The 21,529-nt window shown below is 33.9% G+C and overlaps 4 protein-coding genes, 1 long non-coding RNA gene and 2 other non-coding genes across 8 annotated transcripts; 6 read left to right on the forward strand and 1 right to left on the reverse strand.

The window, feature by feature from the left end:
* The first annotated feature begins 307 nt into the window (after positions 1-307).
* LOC658566 (uncharacterized) lies at positions 308-2,595 on the forward strand. The gene is made up of 5 exons (XM_008192445.3): positions 308-615; positions 666-1,183; positions 1,230-1,386; positions 1,694-1,981; positions 2,032-2,595. Exons 1-5 carry the CDS (start codon positions 505-507, stop codon positions 2,539-2,541), a joined length of 1,584 nt encoding a protein of 527 aa, XP_008190667.1. The 5' UTR covers positions 308-504; the 3' UTR covers positions 2,542-2,595.
* Positions 2,596-3,605: 1,010 nt separating this feature from the next.
* Positions 3,606-4,428, forward strand: LOC135266454 (uncharacterized). The gene is made up of 3 exons (XR_010334493.1): positions 3,606-3,777; positions 4,247-4,321; positions 4,369-4,428. It is a non-coding gene; the product is annotated as an uncharacterized LOC135266454 (long non-coding RNA).
* A 7-nt stretch (positions 4,429-4,435) lies between these two features.
* LOC107397404 (luciferin 4-monooxygenase-like) lies at positions 4,436-5,437 on the forward strand. The gene is made up of 3 exons (XM_064359823.1): positions 4,436-4,477; positions 4,579-4,866; positions 4,918-5,437. The coding sequence occupies exons 1-3, from the start codon at positions 4,436-4,438 to the stop codon at positions 5,425-5,427; spliced, it is 840 nt and encodes a 279-aa protein (XP_064215893.1). The 3' UTR covers positions 5,428-5,437.
* Positions 5,438-5,603: 166 nt separating this feature from the next.
* Positions 5,604-12,608, forward strand: LOC100141948 (tyrocidine synthase 2-like). The gene is made up of 10 exons (XM_001809754.3): positions 5,604-5,764; positions 5,813-6,330; positions 6,378-6,537; positions 6,588-6,875; positions 6,923-7,435; positions 9,350-9,505; positions 9,558-10,307; positions 10,353-10,657; positions 12,099-12,380; positions 12,425-12,608. The coding sequence occupies exons 1-10, from the start codon at positions 5,657-5,659 to the stop codon at positions 12,588-12,590; spliced, it is 3,246 nt and encodes a 1,081-aa protein (XP_001809806.3). The 5' UTR covers positions 5,604-5,656; the 3' UTR covers positions 12,591-12,608.
* Positions 12,609-14,273: 1,665 nt separating this feature from the next.
* LOC103312264 (uncharacterized) lies at positions 14,274-17,063 on the forward strand. Its single transcript, XR_010334730.1, has 3 exons — positions 14,274-15,344; positions 16,584-16,742; positions 16,790-17,063. It is a non-coding gene; the product is annotated as an uncharacterized LOC103312264 (transcript).
* Positions 17,064-18,460: 1,397 nt separating this feature from the next.
* On the forward strand, positions 18,461-18,532 carry TRNAE-UUC (transfer RNA glutamic acid (anticodon UUC)). The gene has a single exon. It is a non-coding gene; the product is annotated as a tRNA-Glu (tRNA).
* A 197-nt stretch (positions 18,533-18,729) lies between these two features.
* On the reverse strand, positions 18,730-21,326 carry LOC658270 (luciferin 4-monooxygenase). 2 transcript variants are annotated; one of them, XM_064357638.1, is made up of 4 exons: positions 21,243-21,326; positions 20,473-20,594; positions 19,396-20,421; positions 18,730-19,347 (listed from the first exon to the last, which is right to left on the reverse strand). In XM_064357638.1, the coding sequence occupies exons 1-4, from the start codon at positions 21,262-21,264 to the stop codon at positions 18,835-18,837; spliced, it is 1,683 nt and encodes a 560-aa protein (XP_064213708.1). In that variant the 5' UTR covers positions 21,265-21,326; the 3' UTR covers positions 18,730-18,834. The 2 variants fall into 2 exon arrangements, with proteins under 2 accessions (XP_064213708.1, XP_008190666.2); XM_008192444.3 differs by lacking the exon at positions 21,243-21,326 and adding an exon at positions 20,644-21,195.
* Between the last annotated feature and the right edge of the window lie 203 nt (positions 21,327-21,529).

Genomic DNA, 21,529 nt, shown 5'->3' on the forward strand with positions numbered 1-21,529 from the left:
ACCCAAAATCGACAAAAACTGCGACGAAAATTGAAAAAATCAAACATCAAAAAATCGAACATTTGGACTTCTTGTGGACTTTTAACAACTTTTGTGGGTTGTTAAGACAATTTTTTTTGACTAAAATATTAAATAAATTGGTCATCATGGTCTAATCTAATCCAAGAACAGTGTTCACAAAGCAATAATTTGCTGTTTTATCGTAAATGTTTCCAAACTTTGTCTTTTATCTAAAAACTCATTTTTCTTTATTATCTTAGGGCAAACGAGGTCAATTATTAATAGTTATGGGTGTTCACAAAATGTGCATGTTCATGGAGCTCTAGTACTAGTTTTGACTTTGTCCGATCCAGTTAACATCCTTGCCCATCAATTAAAATAAAGATAAAACACGTACTAAGATGACGATGCCAAAAATAATTTAAACCTCGTCGTAAACAAATTAATTCGCGTATAAAACAACGACATCTGGCATTTAAATCCAAATCTTCAGTGTTGTTGAAAATGAACTCCAAGATCCTCAAAGGTCCGAAACTAAAACAGGCCGCTCCTAAAAAAAGTCTAGGCCAGCTGTTTTTCGACTGTGCAACCCTCCACGGCGATAAATTATGCCAGGTAAATATTTGCTCAAACACAATAAATTCATAATTTCCAGGTACAATCAGGTTGACGGTACAGCCGACGCAACGGAATCATACTCAAGTGTAAAACAAAGAAGCACACGTGTGGCCATAGCACTCCAAGAACGAGGCATCACCTCCAAAGATGTGATTGCCTTTTGTACAGGAAACACGCTGGATACGGTCATTCCAATTCTGGCAACGTTTTATCTAGGCGCCAAAGTCGCAAATTTGGACCCGAGCCTCTCAGTCCGGCAAACCCAACACCTCATTGCTCTAGTTTCCCCAAAAATTATTTTTGTTGAAGAAAATGCAGTGGAGTTAATCGAGAACAGTCTTAAGCAAACAAGTGTTAAAACGGAGATAATTGTCTATGGTCGGAGTGGGAAATACACTAGCCTTGGGGATTTAATTCAACCGCGCAAAAATGAGGCCACTTTTAGGCCCCCTGGAGTTGATTTGAACGAAGTTGCGCTCATTTTTTTCAGTAGTGGGACTACAGGACTTCCGAAAGCGATTTGTCACAGTCATAAGACTTGCATGCTGATGGGGTGCACTCTACAGTATGTTTGACTGCAGTTTTTTCGCGTAATTTCGCTAAATTTGTAGGGAATATGATTGGGGACAAGCAGTGCTTCACTTTACTACGTTTTATTGGATCACTGCCGTGTTTATGTTGATTTCCTCGTTTATGACAGGTGGATATCGCTTGTTCCTCCGGTCTATGGATCCAGAAATAACTTTACGAACTGTTGAAAAATACAAAGTAATTATACAATGTGTTCAAAAATGGTGGTTCATCAAGTCACCTAATGTCACGTAATGTGCCGTCAAAGTGACAGATTTGTCACAATAATGCAAAAACAAAAGAATACGCAACAACAAAAATGACAAAAATATAAAACACAAATCAAGACAAACCCTATACTTAAACAAACTTTACCGAAAAAACGCAAAAAGTGAGTAAAACGCTAGTCATTTGAACGGAGCGGCACATTCCATAGTCGACTTGATGAACAACACATTGTGGATTTTATGCAATAATCATTATACAAAAACTGTTTTGTTTGCAGGTTGATAATATGTTTCTAGCGCCAATTTTGGTTAATAATTTTATGTCACTTGGTGGGGACGTAAAATATGATACTTCCTCTTTGCGGATTATTCTCTGTGGCGGTGGCCCCATGTCTTCAGTTCAGCAAAAACTAATGTCTCGCCTGTTTCAACGTTCAACAATTCTTTGCGTTTATGGAATGACTGAAGTCGGTTGTATTTCACTATTTCATGATGAAAGAGATAAAGAATTTGCTAAAACCAAACCACTGTCCTGTGGTAAACCGTTCTATGAACTGGATCTCAAAGTATTGTATTTGCTGTACTGGAGGTAACACTTAAAAAAAATTGATTTTAGATCGTTGACGTTGAATCGGGACAAACTGTGGGTACAAACCAAAAAGGCGAAATTCGAGTTGATACACCCTGTACGTTTATTAAATACTACAACGCTGATTGTTCCGATGTTTTTGACGAAGAAGGTTTTTTAAAAACTGGAGATATCGGATATTATGATGAAGACGGTTGTCTTTACGTTATTGACAGAATCAAGGAAATGTTCAAGTACAAATCCTGGCATATTGTACCATCGCTTATTGAGAAAACTCTAACAGAACATCCTGCTGTTAAAGAAGCTGCTGTTTTTGGTGTGCCGTCTGGAGACGATGGGGAAATACCTGCTGCTTGTATAGTTCTCAAAGATGGTGCTAAAGCTACAAAGGAGGAAATCAAAAAGTTTATGGACGAGAATGTTTCCGACAGAGAACGGTTGAGAGGAGGAATTAAATTTGTAACAAGTTTACCCAAAACTCCAACGGGAAAGTTTATAAGAAAAGAAATCAAAAATTCGTACATCGAGGCTTTGTAGTTTAGTTTGTCATGTAGATTTTATTTCTGAAAATAAATGTACTAGTGCTTATAACGAGTTTTACTAAAAAAAGTACCAAAAGTAGTTTTAGTAATTTTTTATTTTGGAAAAATGAATCAAAAAAATCGAGGTAATTGAATCGAAAGAGCGAGAGTTATAAAAACAAAAAAAAAGCTGTCAAAATTTTGCTAATGCGACAAATTTAAAAACTTAATTTATTTGTTTTTTTTGAAAACTAGTTACAAAAATTTTAGACTAAAAATTTGAAAAATAATTTTTTTTTAAAAATCTAGTAAGTAATATATAAATAAAGACTAAAATTTACTGAAACAAACCGTTTTACACAAGAAATTTTAGATTTAGTGTTATAATTTTTATTAACAACCCGGCGCATCCACCATTTTTTAACTTAACGTAATTTTAAAAATTTAGTTTTCGAATAATTTAGGGTTGTAACAAACTAGATAATACGAAATATAAACTGTAAAGTTTGTTGAAATCAACCGTTTTGCTCTAAAACTTAAAATTTTTAAGTTATGAAAAGAAAAATGTAGATAAATAAAAAAACTGCTTTTTGAAGATAATATAAGCCAAATAGGGTTACGTCTAATAGTTGTAAAATTATTGTGTGATAAATGCTCCGGTTATCTTAAACTGACCAAAATTTATTGAACTTATTGATATTTTCTTGCACTTGAAGGAACTTGTAAAAGTTGGAAATAAATTTAACGTTGTTAAGACAGCTTTTTTAACAAGTTCTCAATAAAACGAGAAGTTGCAACGTTTCGTTTATATAATAACCTAGCTCAGGCCTTTACCTTGTCAAAAGCTTTTACTCGAAAAAGTACTAAAGGCATAGACAGTTCCGGCAAAAAATTGGCGTAAACAGTAAAGGATTAGATGCCCAACAATTACCGCAAAATAAAACTTCTTTATTTTATTACGTGATTTAAATTAATAAAATAATCTTATTTACAACTGTGATTGTGTAATTTAATCAGCTAACAAATTAAAGTTTTATATTTCAATGAGATCATATTTTTTCGTAATCCCTGTGTTGTTGATAAGCAGTAAAGAATAAATAGATGCAAAAACTTGTCCACAAAACTATACCAAAAGCAGATTAAAATGGTCCCCAAAATTCTTAGAGGCCGAAAAGTAGAAAACGTGCCAAATGTTAGTTTGGGCCAATTTTTATTCGATTCTGCTACAAAATTTGGCGAAAAACCATGTCAGGTATTTTTATACTGATGTGTTAGTACAACCTAAAATTATTTTTTCATTCATTTTCCTCGGTCAAACAAAGAAGTATAAGAGTGGCAATAGAAATGCAAAAACGCGGTATCACATCACATGATACGCTCGTTTTCTGCTCCAAAGTCACCTTAGACACTCCCATCCCAATCATAGCTTCTTTCTTCTTAGGAGCGAAAATCGCAAACTTGGACCCCACCTTATCACCGCGCCAAACTTCCCACTTGCTTTCCATCATTTCGCCAAAAATGATTTTTGTGAGCGAATCGGCTTTAAGTTTGATTGAAGAAAGTCTAGAAAGCGCAAATCTCAAAACTGAAATTGTGGTTTACGACGGTTCTACAAAAAAATATCCAACGTTTGCCGAGTTTGCAAAACCTAAACCAAACGAAGAAAATTTTAAACCTGTCAAAATAACAAATCTGGATGAAACAATTGTTATGTTTTTCAGTAGCGGGACGACCGGTCTTCCTAAAGCAATCTGTCACAGTCACTCAAGTTTTCTTCATCTTGTTTACAATTTTTAGTAAGTTGTTTCAGTGTTTGGCAAATTAAACCGTGAAATTTTCACAGCGAAACTAATGGAAACGGCTGTCTTGACGTCGTTCTTTCATTTACCACGTTTTACTGGTTGTCAGGAATGCTTTATCTCACTTGTACTTTCATTGGGGGTGGGCACAGGGTGATTTGTAGGGACGTTGAAGACGAACAGTTGTTCCAATTTATAGAAAAAAGGTTTGCCAATTTTTTGTTTAAGAGCATTGGTACATTTTTAACTTTTAGGTAACATTTATTTTCGTGGCACCTATTTTAACTTACAGATTTACAAATTGTACCAACTTTAACAAGTACGATACTTCATCCCTCCGCAGTTTTGTAATCAGTGGTACCCCGATAAGTACCACACAGTTGGATAAAGTCCGTTCGGTCTTCAAACACACCAATGTTATCCTCGCTTATGGACAAACTGAAGTTGGTTATATTTCAATGTATGATACCGACACCGATTCCAAATTTATTCAAAACAAATATACTGCCTGTGGTAAAGTGGTGAAAGGAGTGACTCTTAAGGTTTTCCAAACCTCAACCGATAATAATTCTTCGGTTAATTCACTTTTTCAGGTGGTGGATGTTGAAACTAACGAAATACTTGGCCCAAATAAAAAAGGCGAAATTTACGTAAAAGCAAAATCACTGATGAAAGGTTATTACAATAGTGATAACACAAACATTTTTGAAGAAGATGGTTTTTTGAGGACTGGAGACGTTGGATATTATGATGAAGACGAATGTGTTCACTACGTTGAAAGGATCAAAGAAATGTTCAAATATTTGTCTTGGCATATAGTACCATCAGCCATTGAACTCGTAATGATGGAACATCCAGCTATTAAAGAAGTTGTAGTTTTTGGGTTTCCCCGCAGCGAGGAAGAGGGTGAAGTGCCTGCGGCTTGCGTTGTTTTGAAAGATGGTTTTTCTGCAAGTGGGGAGGAAATTGAGGATTTTGTGGCCAGTCGAGTTTCGGATAAGGAAAGGTTGAGAGGAGGTGTCTATTTCATGAAAGAGTTGCTTAGGACACCAAGTGGGAAAGTGAAGAGGAAAGAAATACGAGATTTGTTATTAATAAAATAAAAGAAATAAAAATAAATAATTTTGTGTTTTTGTTTATAACATTGCATGCCACACTTAAACAAAAACTTGAAGGACAAACCGTTTATAAAGATCACGCTATGATTATCAAAACGATTTAATGACCTATCTGTTATTCTACCGTAATATTATTTAACACGCAAGTAGAAATATTTCATATAAGTCCCATCAAACCAAACATTGTTTCTCAAGTGTTTGTCTAGTGAGTACCATGAGTAATAAAATCAAAAAAGGCCCGAAATTAAAACACTATGTAAATTCGACCATGGGTGAATTTTTTTTCAACTGTGCCGAACGTTTTGGTGATCGAACATGTCAAGTAAATTTTTAAAATTTAAGCAACAATTTTTTTAATCTTTCCTTGTAGATTGATGCCACTTCAGACACTAAAGAAACTTACCAAAGTGTTAAAAAACGCAGTGTGAGAGTAGCTCTAGCTTTACTAAATCGTGGAGTTACAAGTAATGATGTGGTTGTACTTTGTACTAAAGTTACCCTTGACAATGTGGTACCTATAATAGCCACATTTTTTATTGGGGCCAAAATAGCCAATCTGGACCCGTCTCTATCAGCGAGACATACAACCCACTTGCTGACTTTAGTTTCCCCTAAAATAATTTTTGTCGAAGAAGAATCAGTTTCCCTAATTGAAGACAGTCTAAAATGTGCAAACTTGGCAGCTGAAATTGTGGTTTTTGGCAAATCTTTAAAATATCTAACGTTCGACGAGTTCGCAACACCGAAACCTGAAGAAAGTGCTTTTAAACCAACGAAAGTTGACATATTCGACACCTCGATTATTTTTTTTAGTAGTGGAACTACAGGTCTACCGAAAGCGATATGTCACAGTCATTCTAGTTTTCTTCATGTCGCCTATTCGTTCCAGTGAGTTGGTTTTCCGAAAAAAACCAAATCAAATTTTATAATTCCAGTCAAGCTGGCGGAAAATGTGACTCGATTCTGTCCTTCACGTCGTTTTACTGGGTCTCTGGTTTAATTTTATTGACCACTTCTTTTATCAGTGGGGGTCACCGAATTTTTTGTGGCCCCATAGATGCGGAAAAAACTTTCAAAATCATTGAAAACTACAAAGTGATGCAAACAATACGTTTTTGTTCAATTGGTGATTTTTTTTGTTTCAGGTGACTTTTATTTTTTTGGCACCAATTTTGACCTACAAACTAACAAGTTTCGAAAAATATCAAGACTATGATACGTCTTCTCTCTACAGTATGTTAGTGGGAGGTACTCCCATTAGTTCAGCTCAGTTCCAGCGATTAACTGCGGTATTTAAGCACACAAATATTATTTTTGGGTACGGACTAACCGAAGCAGGAATTGTTACGTTATTTGACCCAAAAGAAGACCGCGATTTGATTCAAACGCAAGTTGGGTCTTGCGGAAAAGCAGCTCCTAGTATGGAAATTAAAGTAACTTTTTTTTTGTTGTAATATTTTTTCTACTAAGATTTATCCAGGTCGTCGATATTAAAACAGGTCAACCACTTGGCCCCAATCAAAAGGGCGAAGTACGTGTCAAATCACCAACACTGATGAAGGGCTATTACAAGGTTGAAAGTTCATCAGCATTTGACAGTGACGGTTTCTTAAAAACGGGAGATATTGGATATTATAACGAAAAAGGTTGTTTTTACGTAATTGAGCGGCTGAAAGAAATGTTCAAATATTTATCCTGGCATGTGGTACCATCAGCAATTGAAGCTATTTTACTTGAACATCCGGCTGTTAAAGAAGCTGTAGTTTTTGGACTTCCACAAAGTGAAGAAGAAGGTGAACTGCCTTCAGCTTGTGTGGTTTTGAAAGACAATTGTAACGTCAAAAAGCAACAAATTGAAGAGTTTGTTGCCGCTAGAGTCTCGGATTACGAAAAGTTGAGAGGCGGAGTATTTTTTGTCGAAGCTTTGCAGAAAACACCAAGCGGCAAACTCATGCGGAAAGAAATTAAAAATGCGATTATGAAAACGCTAAATGCTTAATGTTTAATCACACTCATAAAACTTTCTACTATTTTCAGTGATTGGATTTTTTAATTATTATAAGTGTAAACCAGATTAGCGTAAATAAAGAGAAAGATGGTTTTCGTGCGTTTTATTTTTTTAAACCTACAAGCGAATAATCAACTGAATCAAACTTCGAGATATCAAAAATTTAATATTTTTTGTTGTTGTAATTATTTATTTACCAAATTTGATTGTAAATCGGACGCTTTATTACCGATTGGATTTTTAAATAAGTGAATCGATTTACAAGAAAACAAGGTCAATACAACATTTTATTCTTCGAATTAGACTCAACAAGGTTAAAAATTTAAATTGGTTAAAAATAATCTGTATTGATAATTGCCAAACACTTGTCAAAACTTTCTTACACAGGAAAAAAAGCGTAAATTTTGACAGTGTTGAAAAATAAAAAAAGGAAAAAATGGGACAAAAAAAATTGCTTTTTATTTTACGTTGAATATTTATAGAATATTTTATAGAAGCGCCATTAATTTAATCGGCTATTAAATGCGTGGTTAACTGATCATGTGACCAAACTGAACCAATTTCATTGGTCTGTTTGTCAATTTAAATTAAGCGGCACATTACGTTCAAATTTCAAAGCTAACTTGATGAACGACCACTTTTAAACACATTGTACATTGTTGTAACAACTGTAGCTATAGTAATTGAACTAGGAATAACTTGTCCTAAGTTTAAAAAAATAATATTTAATTTAATTTATACAGCGTGCTCAAAAACTGGCGCACCAACTCAATGGTGTGTGGTAGAGAAGTGGTTACATATAAAGGTAAAAATAGTAAAAAAATTCTTTGTATTAAAGTTATTGATAATTAACTAATTTTAGGTAAATGATATGTGGCAACGTTGTCTAACAGTCATGATCGCAATAGAATTTGAACAACAATGAAATAAATTATTTTTGAAACGGTTTTCCTAGGAAATAATTCCCAGTGTTGGCACATCTACAAACTGTGATTTTTTTGAGAGTTTTAATTTTTTTAAATTAAAAAAGCTGTTAAAGTCTGATAGGAAATTTAAAAATAATTATTCGTCGTTGTATTCGGGAACGATTACTTAGTGTGAACCATAAAAACATTAAAAAATAATGAAAACTAAAGAAGTTAACACAATAAGTTTGTAGCTCCAGATTTTTTAAAATATAACTTTAGGAATTTTTTCAACATTTTTCCCGTAATCTGCACTTGCTTCTTAATAACGTACCACTGAGTTGGTGCGCCAGTTTTTGAGCACCCTGTATTTTGAATGAGAGATCTAATTATTAATAATTAATAATAATAAAAATAATCATTAATCATTTGTATCAATCTTATTTAAAAAAAAGATTTAATAAAATGCGACGCTGGCGTCTTTATAGTTTTAAAACAGTGGCGGCTCGTACTCTAATAAACTGAAATGCTATTTCATCACTCATAAGGCTTAATGGTGTTTAATCACTGATTATAAACAATATAAAAATATGATTATACACTGTTCTATATTTTTGCTTACTTTAAACACTGTGACGTCTGTTTTGATAACAGCATCTTTCTACATTTCATTATTTTACCGGAAAAAAATAAAGTTAAAATACAAATTTGCATTTTCTTGCAAGATACTTCAAGAGAAAGCTTTACAACTACCTAAATTACTTAGTTTTATTTTATATAATTTAAAGGTTTGTGTTAATTTTTATTAAAGAAATAAAACAAACATAGCAAATACTGACTTATTTTCACTGAGTGTAAAAATGGTGGATGCGCCGGGATAGCAACACAATCGAATTGCTTCAGCAGAAAAGTCAAGAAATGCCAAAAATGTCATTAAAAGTGACACTTTAATCAAAAATAAAAATGTAAATGCGAGTCAAAATTTTCTGAATAAAACTACACTTTTTGTAACTGTATTATGGAGCCTCCACAAAAAGGTGCCAGCAAGCCGTGCCTTGAAGGACCGATTATTAAAATTAGTGAGGACTATGGCGGACTTGGGGCCCATTTTTTAGACACATTATTCGAAAACTTAAACAAAATAAACCAGGTATTTCTTCAACCGTATCACCGCCTGTACCAAGACCAAATTTCGCCTCTAGATAGACACAGTAACTGGTATAACGGAAAGTAACGGCTCCGTTCGTTCAAGAGCCATTCAAATAGCGCACGAAATTCGCCATTTGGGAGTCGTCGAAAACGACATAGTCGTAATTTGCTGCCGAAGTCACGCTGACCAAACGATTGTAGTCCTCGCGTGTCTTCTGATCGGCGCAATAGTCGCCCCCATTGACTCAGAACTGCACCACAGGGAATGTGTGGGAATTGTGACTCAACTCAAGCCAAAAATGTGCTTTTGCGATCTGCGAACGTTGAAACAAATCGAACGAATTTTGGCTGAAACTGGAATCACGTCCAAACTTGTGCACTTTGGCGACCAGCAACAGTACGCCATATCCTTCCGAAAGTTGCTGTCAAATCGTCAATACCCCGAAGCTTTTAAACCTATAACCGTTGAACAACCGAGAAAAAAAGCGGCTTTTATTTTGGCAACTCAAGGGACAACGGACACGCCACGACTAGTCTGCCTCTCGCATCACTTCATCTATTGCCAAATTTTGGTGTTTCTTGAAGCCATGGGTTCCCCCGAGAAAATCATCTCGTACTACCCTTTGTCCTGGGTGATGCAAGTCGTTCTGATGTGTCTGTGTTTCGAAGTTCCGGTCGTCAGAGTTCTGACTGGCGCTTTTGTCGAAAGAACGGCTTGTAAACTGATACATGATCTTAAAATTGACACTGCTTTCCTGAACACGGAACTTGCCCTACAACTGGTGGAGCACGTAGCTGTGAAAGTGAGTGTCACAAATTTGTGACAAGTTTTTAGGAAAGTTTTCCAGGATTTTAATTTATCATGTCTCAAGTGCGTTTTTATCGGAAGTTTGGCCACAACTTCGCACGATATTAAACTACTAGTTACCCGATTACCGAAAGTTAGGTTTACTCAAATGTACTGCACTACGGAAACGGGAGCTGTTATTGCGTGCCCGCCTAGAGACTACAGCGAGTCTTTAGAACGGTGTGGAACTGTTGGAAAAGTGGTGCAGAATTGTAAACTCAGAGTGGTTGATATTGATAGTCGGAATGATGTGGAAGTTGAGTGTTCTGGAGAACTGCTAGTTACAAGCGATTGTTTGATGCTTGGGTACGGGAAAAAATCTAGTACAATGGGTGATATTCATAAAAACTTACTTAAAATTATCAGTTTAATTTAAAAGTAAATATTTGAATCCATATTTATAAAAAAAAGCTTATGCTTATGAGCAAATACTTTGAAAACGCAATAGAGGGAAAAAGATGCAATTAATTTTGTTTTTAATCTAGTTTTGTGCTCTCTATTACAAGGTAAATGTAAATTTTTTAAATCACCTTTAAACTTGCAAAACTGAAGTGCATATTTGAATTGATTTAATTTAATTAAAAAGACAATATTTTGAAACATTTTAATTTGAAAATAATATTTCTACAACTATTTTTTAAGGTGACTGATTTACAAGATCTTTAGTTATTTGTCATCAGGGGAAATACTTTCCATATTAAGATTTACGGAAAAATGGAGACTCCTGTGTTGGCGATAAATTTTTCTCAACTAGAAAATTTGTAATACTGTAGAAGTAGGATAACAAAAAAAATTGACGATATAATGGAACTTAGAACAGTAGTATTTAAAGATTTCCACAACTTTTATGATAATATTCAATATAAAAATTATTTTTTTAACAATAATATGTCATTACTTGTTACTAAACATATTAAATTAAATGGCAAAAAATAATTAAATGGCTTAATAAAGGCATTTAACTCCAACATTAAATTAATTTATAAATGTGCAAAACATCTAACTTCACAATTTATAAAAAATAATGTGAAAACTAAATATTTGTGTGTTATTAGTAATACAGTATTATTTCTCAATTTTCTTATTATCAAATCAGTACATAACATCTTCAAAATAATGACTTTATAAACGTTTTTTGGTTTTTCATACTTCTAAAAAAGTCTCCCAGACATCGTTTGATTATGATAAGCCTGGAGTCAAAACGAAGAAAAATCTGAACCTACCAAACTCTGTTACTTACAAACGACAGTTTTCTAACTATCAACGTGAACCAAAAATTGATTTAGCGCTTTCGATAAAAAATTTAAAATGACAAATATTTTTTTCCTTTATCAAAAAATGTTGCATTAACCAATGCACATTTTCCGCCGAAAAACCTTACATTTATATGAAATTTTAAACGGTCGTATTTTTTGGCTAGCTTTAAAGTTTTTTTCAAGTTTCTAGTACGGCAAATGTAGCATCATTTAGTAAATTGATTTTTCTGCAGAAATATAAGTCTAACGAATAACAGACTAGTGATTTTATAGGTACATGCTAATTTTTGTTAGTAACTTCTCTTTTTTATAAATATCGACATAAGTAGATACTTATTTTTTATGATTATTAAGCATATGATGCTAATACTACATAAGTACTCGTATTACTACAAAAAGTATATATGTCTATAATTTTTTGAATATGGATGTAAGCATCCACTTAAAAAATATAAGTATAAGCATGTTTTACTTTTTATAAATAATTGTAGGTATTTTAAAAACATGGGAGCAACGCAGACAGTGATGGAAGGTGGGTACTTCAAAACTGGTGATCTTGCCAGATACGATGCTTCCGGCTGGCTGTACATTGAGGGAAGAATCTGCGAGTTTATATACATCCAAGGCTGTAAAATATCGCCACGGAAAATTGAGGAAATAATAATGACACACCCGTTTGTCAAAGACACAGCAGTTGTCAGCAACAGTAAAGAAGTGGTGGCTTGTGTGATAACCAAACCTGACACAAAATTGGACGAAAACCGATTGATCACGTAAATAATTGACAAAAAACTGGACCGAATATGAGGGTTTGTAGGTTTATTTCAGAGAGACTTCCTGTCCAGAACTGGCCAACACGTATCGTGTTTATGTCAGACTTTCCTACAACTCCACTAGGAAAAATCCGACGGGACGAATTAAAGGAGGAGGTCCTAACGGTTAAAATCGAACACAGCGAAAGCCAGTGGCACGTTTTGGGCTAAATACATATTGACACAAAATTTTGTTTTTTTACGTGATTGAAAATCGATAAGTTGAGTTTTATTAGCCGCATGATGCGTTTAAGAAAACCATCAGTTTGTTTTGTTTGTGCTCTTCGCCCAGTTATGATAATCGCTTGGATTAATACAATTTCAGCGACTTATTTCTGCTCGCATACGAAACCGTCTTCTTACCCACATTTCCAAAAACTTAACTTTGTGTGCGCTCTGTCACTGTTTAGTTCGCTTGTTCTGGCCGTTTCTCTGGGTGTTACTGTTTCAAAATTGCACAGATTAAAGTTCAACGATTTGCTTTTATCGATAATGATGGTTCAGACTTCGTTAATTACAATAATGATAACAGTGAGTTTGCAGATTGGCACTAACTTGCAGATTAATCATCTTCATGGGCTTATTTACATCGTGGAAAATAGGCGCAAATATGGAATCGGTGAATTTTTCGAAAAAAATTTTCAAAGCGACATTTACAAAATGTTGGTACAGTTTTGTACGCCTGACGTACTTTTGACAACAGTTATACTTGCATCTTCAATTTACAATTACCAAGACCTCACCGACGACCTAATTTTGAAAATTGTGACTCTGTTAATTAACATATTTTCAAATTTATCGAACTTTTTGGTCACTATTTCTTTCATTGATATTTATTTTATTTTTTTCCAAAAGTGTTACCAGAGTTTGGTTGTCGCACTGACAAAACACTGCGATAAAACGACGAAAATTACAATTAATTTACCACTGCGTAAGCAATTGCAAATTCTTCAGTCTCTACACATGGACATATTTGCAAATTTTCAAACGCTGGCAAAAATGTTTGGCTTCAAACTACTTTTATTTTGGTGTGGTTTTTGTACAATTTTAGTTTCTAACATATTTTTAATTGCCAAATGTATCAAAGAACAAAGAGCTTCTAGCGATGAAGAAATACTATCTTTCGTACTGTACAATACAGCTTTTATGGGCTCCAATGTTTTCTTCCAAAAGCTCCAAAAACTGCACGATGGAGTAACAATTCAGTGTTTTGTATTCACAGTTTTGTATTATTTTTTTTTAGTGTCAAGACACTTTGTCCTTTCTTTTTAAGTATCCTACAACCAAACTGAGTCTTTTAGAAGCAGCACAGGTGGAAATGGTTATTACCACATTAATTAGGCAAAAACCTGAGATTAGAGCTTCTGATATTTTTACTGTTGGGACAAACTTACTTGCTTCCGTAAATACGTAAACGTAAAAGAAACACTTTGTATTTGATAATTACAGGTTTTTGGTACCATTCTTACGTATGTTTTGGTGGCTCTACAATTTCATGCTTTGTGGACTAGAAAGTAACGTAGCATCAGGAAAATAAATCCACCTACTCGTTACAAATTAGAGAGACAAATGTAAAAGCACAAAATTAGATAAATTTATAATAATGAAGTGTAATTTTAACCACTCCAGTTGTTCAGTATCTCAAATAAACGAAAAAGAGAACCTAATTTTATTTAAAAAAAATCCAAAATTTAAATTAAAAAAATTCAAACGTGCCATGTAATATAATATTTTTTTAATAAAGAGTAATTGCGTTGTGTACACAAATTTTTTACATAATTTTTCTTATCTATTTGTTGTCTGCTTTATTTACTAAAGTATCGATAAAAATCTTCCACTAGACGACCAACACAACAACGCCGTATTTGATTTTGAAGGCTATATTTTCACTACAATGGCAATAATCAGATAAGTGATAACTAATATCCACATGAATCATGCTGTTGCTCCATTTTGTTTATAAAATAACAGACATATCTCCATACTTAAAAAAGTAACATGAACTGGTTAAATTCAAGCTCCCATTGTTTTATCTGTGCCAGTTATCCTATTTCATTTATAGTTCGGTTTGTATTTGCAGTCAAAACATACTGTTATCACTCCAGACCTTCAGTTTCTCCGTCTTATTACAATTCTATTCTATTATCGCGATGTGTCTTTACTGCTACAGTTTTTTTGACAGTCAAAAATTTCCTCTCGGTATTTCTAACAGAAACGAGCAGTTTTAATCAATTTCTTACATTAATGCTACTAGTCCTTGATACTTTTGCGGTTGCTTGCGTCCTCGTTAACGTAAAATTGACTCAAAACTATCAAATCATGCACTTTAACGGCATCTTGTTGATAATCCAGAAGAGAGTTGAGCAGTTTAATAAACACATTGTCGATGAAATGTTTCAGGCAAAAATCTACTCTATACTTTTCAAAAACTGTATTCCATTTTTCCTCGTGTTTGCACTAATCCTGGCTATAATTTTCTACAGTCGCGCAAATTTCAATGCAGAGACTATATTTGAAGCATTGACAGTTTCGGTGATTTTTCTTGTTAACATGTCGCTTTTTGTATCGGTTTTATTTTGCTTAGAAATATATGTACTTTTGTTTGGAAAGTGCTACATTCAAGTGAAACAAATTCTGGGGCACGACAATTTAAAAAGTCTGGCTAAACATATTCAACACGTGCAAGTTTTCCACCACTGTGTATTTTTAAATTTTCGGCTGATTTGTCGTATTTTTAAAGTGCACGTAATTTTGTTTATGTTTTGTGGGTGTCTTATTTTGGTCGGAAACTTTTACCTCTTTGTAAGCTACATTCAAGAGTGCAAGTCTTACACTAATGAAGAGTTGGTTCGATTTGTTCTGTGTTTCTTTGGAGTTTTTGGAAGTATAAAAGTGCTTTTCAAACTGCGGGAGCTCCATGTCTTGGTAAGAAATTGTGTTTACTCAGTTTAGCTTTAATTAAATTATAATGTAACTAGTAATTGAATAATTTCCCTAATCTTTTTCTGATTACGGGTAGAATATTATAAATGTTTTCACTCTTGTTGTTTGCCTACTGTAATTACACTCCCGACCCTGTTATTTTCCCATCACTCAACACCATTTTCTCGTTCAGAACAATGTCTATTAGTTTGCAACAAAAAAATCCAAATACTGTTCCAAGTGATTGCGTTATTTGTGCAACACGTCCGGTCTTATACGTAAATCAGATAAACATCTATCAAGCGAGATTCTACTGTTACCACAGAAAACCAGAGTCAAGGCCTCATTTTAGAACCTCAGTGATCCTAAAATCTGTGACCATTCTTTGCAATGTTCTCCTCATTTACGGAATAGTTAACGATTTCAACCAAATTGAAGGAAGATTCAATGCTAAACAAGTGGTCATTTTTATAGAAATGAGCTACAACTTTTCAACAATAATAATCAACATAATTTTCTTGCTGAAAAATTGGATCAAACTGCGAGAGTCTCACGGACTCATAACGCTAATAAACAACAAAGTAAAATACGGAGTTGAGGTCATTTTAACCAGTCACACAGCCAAGCGTCTCCGAAACATGTTCATGGTTATGGTTATCGGCTTGACCGTTGAAGAAATTATAATGTTTTTCGTTGAACTCACGATGGAAAATGTCACTAACGAACTTTTCGTCAGAATGATCATGATTGAGATTTTTATTCTCTCAAACGCTTCTCTCGGACTGTACTGTATACAGTTTTTATTCATGTATGAGTACATGTTTGACCAATGTTTCAACGAGATTGAGAAATTTTTGAACGAGTTACCGGCGAATTACTTTAGAGTTTTCGAAAACTCGCAACAGAACGTAATCTCGGGATTAACTCTTTTCGAACAACTTCAGAAACTCCAGCGCCTTTACATGTCCCTAAGACGTAATTTTAAGCTAAACGAAACTTTCCTCCAACCCGGAGTTATAATAATCCACTGTGTTAACATCTGCTTTCTTCTAATAGGCTACGTTTATTTTTCGGTAATGTTTTTCGAAGGAGAGGCAGTTTTACTAAAATTTGATATTTATCTCATTCTCAAATCGTCGGCTCTTGTTGTTGCGTTTTGTTTTCTTTGCTATCAAGCACAAAAAGTTGCAGTAATGGTGTGTAAACACAAGTGATTCAAAAATCTCAAATTACGTGTTTCAGAGTCAAGATATATTGTCGTTCCTGTTTAAATGTCCAATCAGTAAATTAAATAAATTGGAGTCAGCACAAGTTGAGATGCTTATTGCTACTTTGACGATACAGAAACCGGAAGTCAAAGTTTCCGATATATTCACTATTGGTACGGGACTTCTTGCCTCGGTAAAAAATTTTCAAATTACTTTAGAAATAATGAAATGCGTTTTCAGATTTCAGGGGCTGTGCTCACCTATGTCCTTGTAGCGCTACAGTTTCACGCCATATGGTCTACTAAATAAACAAATTAGTTGTATTATTAAAATACTTGAAATTTTGGTCGTAATTAAAATATTAAAGCAAAATGAATTGCACAAATCAGGCAATAGAATGAGGTGTTATTTTTGTTATCACTTGACTTGCGTTCCATTTTTGATTAACATGATTTTTGTAAGTGAAATTATTGCTTGATTATTTTTAAATTTGGAGATTACACGTGCGGATACGGGTCATCTTGTTTGATTGTGGTGTTGCACACCTGTCATTGTCTTATCTGCATTATCTTAATTTATTAACAATATCAGTAACAGCGTTTTCGGATACGGAAAAGTACGTTCCTGGGAAACAGTTGAAGAGTCTTGAATGATTAGATTCGTTTCAAATTATTGTTCAAAGGTTGTGTTCTTAAAATATTGTTTCAAGTACTCAAAAAAACGGAAAATAATTCTTTGTAAAATTTTGCAATCTTTTTTAGGAACTTTAGAATTAAATTATCTCAGATATGTTGACTATGTCCAGAAAAACCAGATAAAAAAATATTTACCACCTTTTTATTGCAACGCTTTATTGGGATTATTACTTAATATCTACAACTTTTGCCACATTTTTAACAACATCAAAACTTGATTCTCGAGAGAAAAAAAATGTCAAGTAAAACTGCGAACAAAAATATGAATAGTATAATAAATTAAAGAAATAAATGACATCATTTGAAAAACCAACAAGCTATGCCATAATAAAAAATACATCAAAAATATAAGTTTAAGTTTAAAACAATACTATAAGAAAACAAAAAGTATAATAAAAACAACAGAAATACTGTTTTTAAGAATTAAAGAAAAACTAAATGAAATAAACATTTAATTTAACTCAGTGATCTTCAGATCTATTAACAAAGAAAGAATTTTTCTAATAGCAAAACAAAGCAAAAAAGATTTATAAGATAATTATTTTATTTTAAATATGTTTAGAATTATGCGGTCAGGTTCTGCGCCAAACAAATTTCGCTCATTTTGCTAATTTAATTTCACTTTGTATATTTTCACATATTGCGGAATTTAAGTTATTTTGAGCTAATATTTTGTAACAATAATTAGGTTTTGAAAAGAAGTTTCGGTTACAATTCATTTAATAAATAACGATTAAACGATAAAACCCGGCGCCTCCACCATAATTGTTACAAGGTGAGATTAAGAAAAGATTAAGAAAACCTGGGGAACATTTTGTTTTATTTTTTTTAATTTTGAATACTTTAGTAGTATTGATTGCAATTTTTTTTACACATAAGAAAAACTGGAGAATAAGGTTTTTTACAAAATACTTACATTTGTTATAGGTATATAATTTTTCTCATAGCTAGTATAACCCATATGCGGCCAATTTTTGTTGCTTCTTTTGTTTGTTTTACTTTTTTTTCTACAAATGGAATGTTTATTATGTAGAAAAACAAGTTGGTTAAATTATTTCAGCAAACAAAAACGAGCGGATTTATTGTTTTTAATTGTTTTGCCATCGGCATAATTATAATTAATTGGTGTAATTTACTGCAATTTGAAATAAATCTTAAAAAAGTTATTTTTTAAAACTTGTCAGTAAAATACTATCTTGCTAAACACAAAATTATATCCGATATGGTCTAGTGGCTAGGATACCTGGCTTTCACCCAGGAGGCTCGGGTTCGATTCCCGGTATCGGAAGCTTCTTTTTTTGAAAATTTAATTTTAATATTTGTAGGAAAACAAAAATAAACTAATTATACGCACATTAACACTTATTTATTTTTTTACATGTCATATTTTTTCCATATATGTATAGTTGTACGATCTTTTCTCTGTCTTTTCAATATTCAAATACGTTTTTTTATGTTGGGTCGAGATCTCTTAAAAAAACAATATTGATTTGTAATACTGTTTATTAAACCTAGTAACAACATGTGACATAAATTATACAAGTCATTACAATCAAATTAGACAAAAATACAATCGCACTCTTGGCTTTTTTATTCGTTATTTCCTTCTAGAATCATCTTCTTCACTTCCACCCTCTTTACCTTCCCCGTAACTGTCATCGGTAAAGACTTTAAAATTTTTACCCCCGCCCTTAATCTCTGTCTTTCTGGCACTCTCTCTTCTACAAATTTCTCAATTTCTTCCTCACTAGCGTCAACATTTTCCCTAAGTACAACCAACCCCATTGGATGATGACCATCATCTTTAGGTATTCCAATCACCACAGCTTGCAAAACTGCTGGATGATTAAGCAATTCATTTTCAAGCTCAGCTGGAGCGATAAACCAGCCCTGGTACTTGAAAGATTCTTTAATCCGATCCACGATATAAAAACAGTAATCTTCATCGTAATAAACCACATCTCCGGTTTTCAGCCATCCATCTTCATCAAAAGACGCAGACGAATCCATGTTGTAATATCCATTCATAACGTATTTTGACTTGACCCGAAGCTCGCCTTTTTGATTTGGACCTAAATTTTTATTGGTCTCGCAGTCAACCACCTGGGAATTTTTTAATTCACAGTTTGAAAAACACAAAATTATTTATACCTTGTACGACATGCCTCGAATTGGGAGTCCGACAGATTCAATTTTCTCTTCCTTTTGCATAAGAGGTCGGTGGATGGCATCGTTTCCTCGAAACAGTGTGACAGCTCCGCTTGTTTCCGTCTGTCCGTAGCCCCGAACAACATCAGCTTGTGGGTACTCTTCTTTTAGTCTCAATGAGTATTCTTTCGAAATCCCTGATCCGATTATAACCACGGACAGGATGCTGTTGACGTCCACATTTCTCTTAGGCTTTTTGGCGAGCATTTCAATGGCTTGCACTGGCGTCAGTAAGACTCCCATTGGTTTGTATCTCTCGAAAAAGTCCCAAATTTTTGCCCCATCAAAGTCCGAACAAACGAGACGACAGAACCCATCAATAACTGAAGACACAACCAAAGTACCAGCTGAGATCCAGTACATGGAAGTGTAAGTGAGAATCGTCAACGGAAAGGCAACTCTCCTCGCCTGACTTGCCATATACAGCAAATCGGGGTTTTCCGTGTAAGTTGTTGTGAGGACCAGGGTGATGAAAGCGTAGTGGTTGATGCAGATGCCTTTCGGAAGCCCCGAAGTGCCGCTACTGAAGTATATGACCGCAGTGTCGAAGAGATTGTCGATTTTGACCGGTTTGTATTGCTTTTCATTGTCATGGGGGCGCAGAAACTCCGAAAATTCAGTGAACGTGTTGCTCCTTCCAAAAACAACAATTTCGGAGTCGAGATCTAGTTCTTTCGCAATACTTTCAATAGTTTTGGCCACTTCTGGAACCACAAATAACATTTTTGGACGGACTTGCTTCAGCAAGTGCGACATTTCCTTCTGTGAGAACGATGGGTCAAGAGAGGCCATTCGGGCTCCGATAAATTGGGTGGCAATGAAAGGAACGACCGAATTCAAGTGATTGTTGGTGCACAAAGTCACTATGTGGTCCCTTGTCACATTTTTATCGGTCATGTGTAAGGCAGTGCGGACACAACGTTGGAGCAGATCTTTGAAGGTGTCCACTTGACCAGTGTTGGCATCAATCTGTTATTTTTTTGTGTAAAAGTAAAATAAAAATTTGGGTGTTTTGAATACCTGTGCCACTTTATCTTTGTTATTTTTCATGTGTTTGAACATGGTTTGGCCTAGACATTCTGTAGCCTCCCGGGTCACCTCCGGAGTGGTGATCACGTTGTCGTCTGATGAAGTAATATTTCCTGCAAAAATATTTTTTGTTTAAGGTTTTTTACGAATAATCTAACTTGCCTCGTAAAATAACCATTTTTGTTAAAATCTGGGTTAAAGTCACAACAACAAATTCAACGGATGTGTGATACATTCATTTTTTAAATTGTATTTATAGGTGAAACTCCGTGTATCACTGATTAAAGTACAAGTACCCACTCGGAAACAATTATTTTACCGCTAGTATCAAAAAATTGTGACATTATTGGTTCAAAAGATTCGGAGATATTTTGGCTTGTATTGTGTAAATTTTGTTTTAGTAACTGTGTTACAGCGAATGTTGGACTGATTGTTGTTATCATTAACGTTTTACTCATTGAGTAGTGCACTAATTTATGTACGTAAAAGCTGCTATTAACATTATCATTATTATTGTACTAACTAATCTCAGAAAAAACTAAAAAAGTCTTACAACTCTCGATTTATAAAAAGTATATGCATACCTAAATATGAGCTAGTTGTAGCTACTCGTAGCTAATTAAATATGTAATTAAATGGAGTTATTTGCCAAATATATTGTTAAAAACAAAACACAGTGATTAAAGCAGTTGCAGAAACTGTGTTTTAGCTTGAGGCAGCAGAAAAGTAAGTAAAAATACTAAGTGATAAATTTTTCTTACGTTTAAAGTGAAGTGCACCCATTGTGGCTCTTAACAAATTGGAACAAAATATCTTAGAAAAAATTTTACACCTACATACATACCGTATCATTATTTAGGTGCGTGAAATTTTTTATTGAACTCTATACGCATGTACGAAGTCTGCACGTGTTTTTTGACTTTTTTGTGTTATTACAACACACATGGTAAATTAATTAATTATAACAAGTGTGGAAAACCGAAAACATAGGCTTGTTTTTTTAATTTAATTGAAATTGGTTTAATTACAAATAAAGAGCAGATTATGT

Source organism: Tribolium castaneum, chromosome 1, assembly GCF_031307605.1.
Source record: "Tribolium castaneum strain GA2 chromosome 1, icTriCast1.1, whole genome shotgun sequence".
In the NCBI taxonomy this organism is placed as follows: Eukaryota; Metazoa; Arthropoda; class Insecta; order Coleoptera; family Tenebrionidae; genus Tribolium; species Tribolium castaneum.

Excerpts from the sequence above, each read along its gene's own strand:
- LOC658566 (XM_008192445.3), top strand. The coding sequence starts at position 505 with ATGAACTCCAAGATCCTCAAAGGTCCGAAACTAAAACAGGCCGCTCCT. Across the intron at positions 616-665 it reads ACGGCGATAAATTATGCCAG|GTTGACGGTACAGCCGACGC; the intron begins GTAAATATTTGC and ends AGGTACAATCAG. Across the intron at positions 1,387-1,693 it reads GAACTGTTGAAAAATACAAA|GTTGATAATATGTTTCTAGC; the intron begins GTAATTATACAA and ends TTTTGTTTGCAG.
- LOC107397404 (XM_064359823.1), top strand. The coding sequence starts at position 4,436 with ATGCTTTATCTCACTTGTACTTTCATTGGGGGTGGGCACAGG. Across the intron at positions 4,478-4,578 it reads TCATTGGGGGTGGGCACAGG|GTAACATTTATTTTCGTGGC; the intron begins GTGATTTGTAGG and ends TTTAACTTTTAG. Across the intron at positions 4,867-4,917 it reads TGAAAGGAGTGACTCTTAAG|GTGGTGGATGTTGAAACTAA; the intron begins GTTTTCCAAACC and ends TCACTTTTTCAG.
- LOC100141948 (XM_001809754.3), top strand. The coding sequence starts at position 5,657 with ATGAGTAATAAAATCAAAAAAGGCCCGAAATTAAAACACTATGTAAAT. Across the intron at positions 7,436-9,349 it reads CGATTATGAAAACGCTAAAT|AACTACACTTTTTGTAACTG; the intron begins GCTTAATGTTTA and ends TTTTCTGAATAA. Across the intron at positions 9,506-9,557 it reads ACTTAAACAAAATAAACCAG|ATAGACACAGTAACTGGTAT; the intron begins GTATTTCTTCAA and ends TTTCGCCTCTAG.
- LOC658270 (XM_008192444.3), bottom strand. The coding sequence starts at position 20,716 with ATGTATCACACATCCGTTGAATTTGTTGTTGTGACTTTAACCCAGATT. Across the intron at positions 20,595-20,643 it reads AAAAATGGTTATTTTACGAG|GAAATATTACTTCATCAGAC; the intron begins GCAAGTTAGATT and ends ATATTTTTGCAG. Across the intron at positions 20,422-20,472 it reads ACAAAGATAAAGTGGCACAG|ATTGATGCCAACACTGGTCA; the intron begins GTATTCAAAACA and ends AAAAAATAACAG.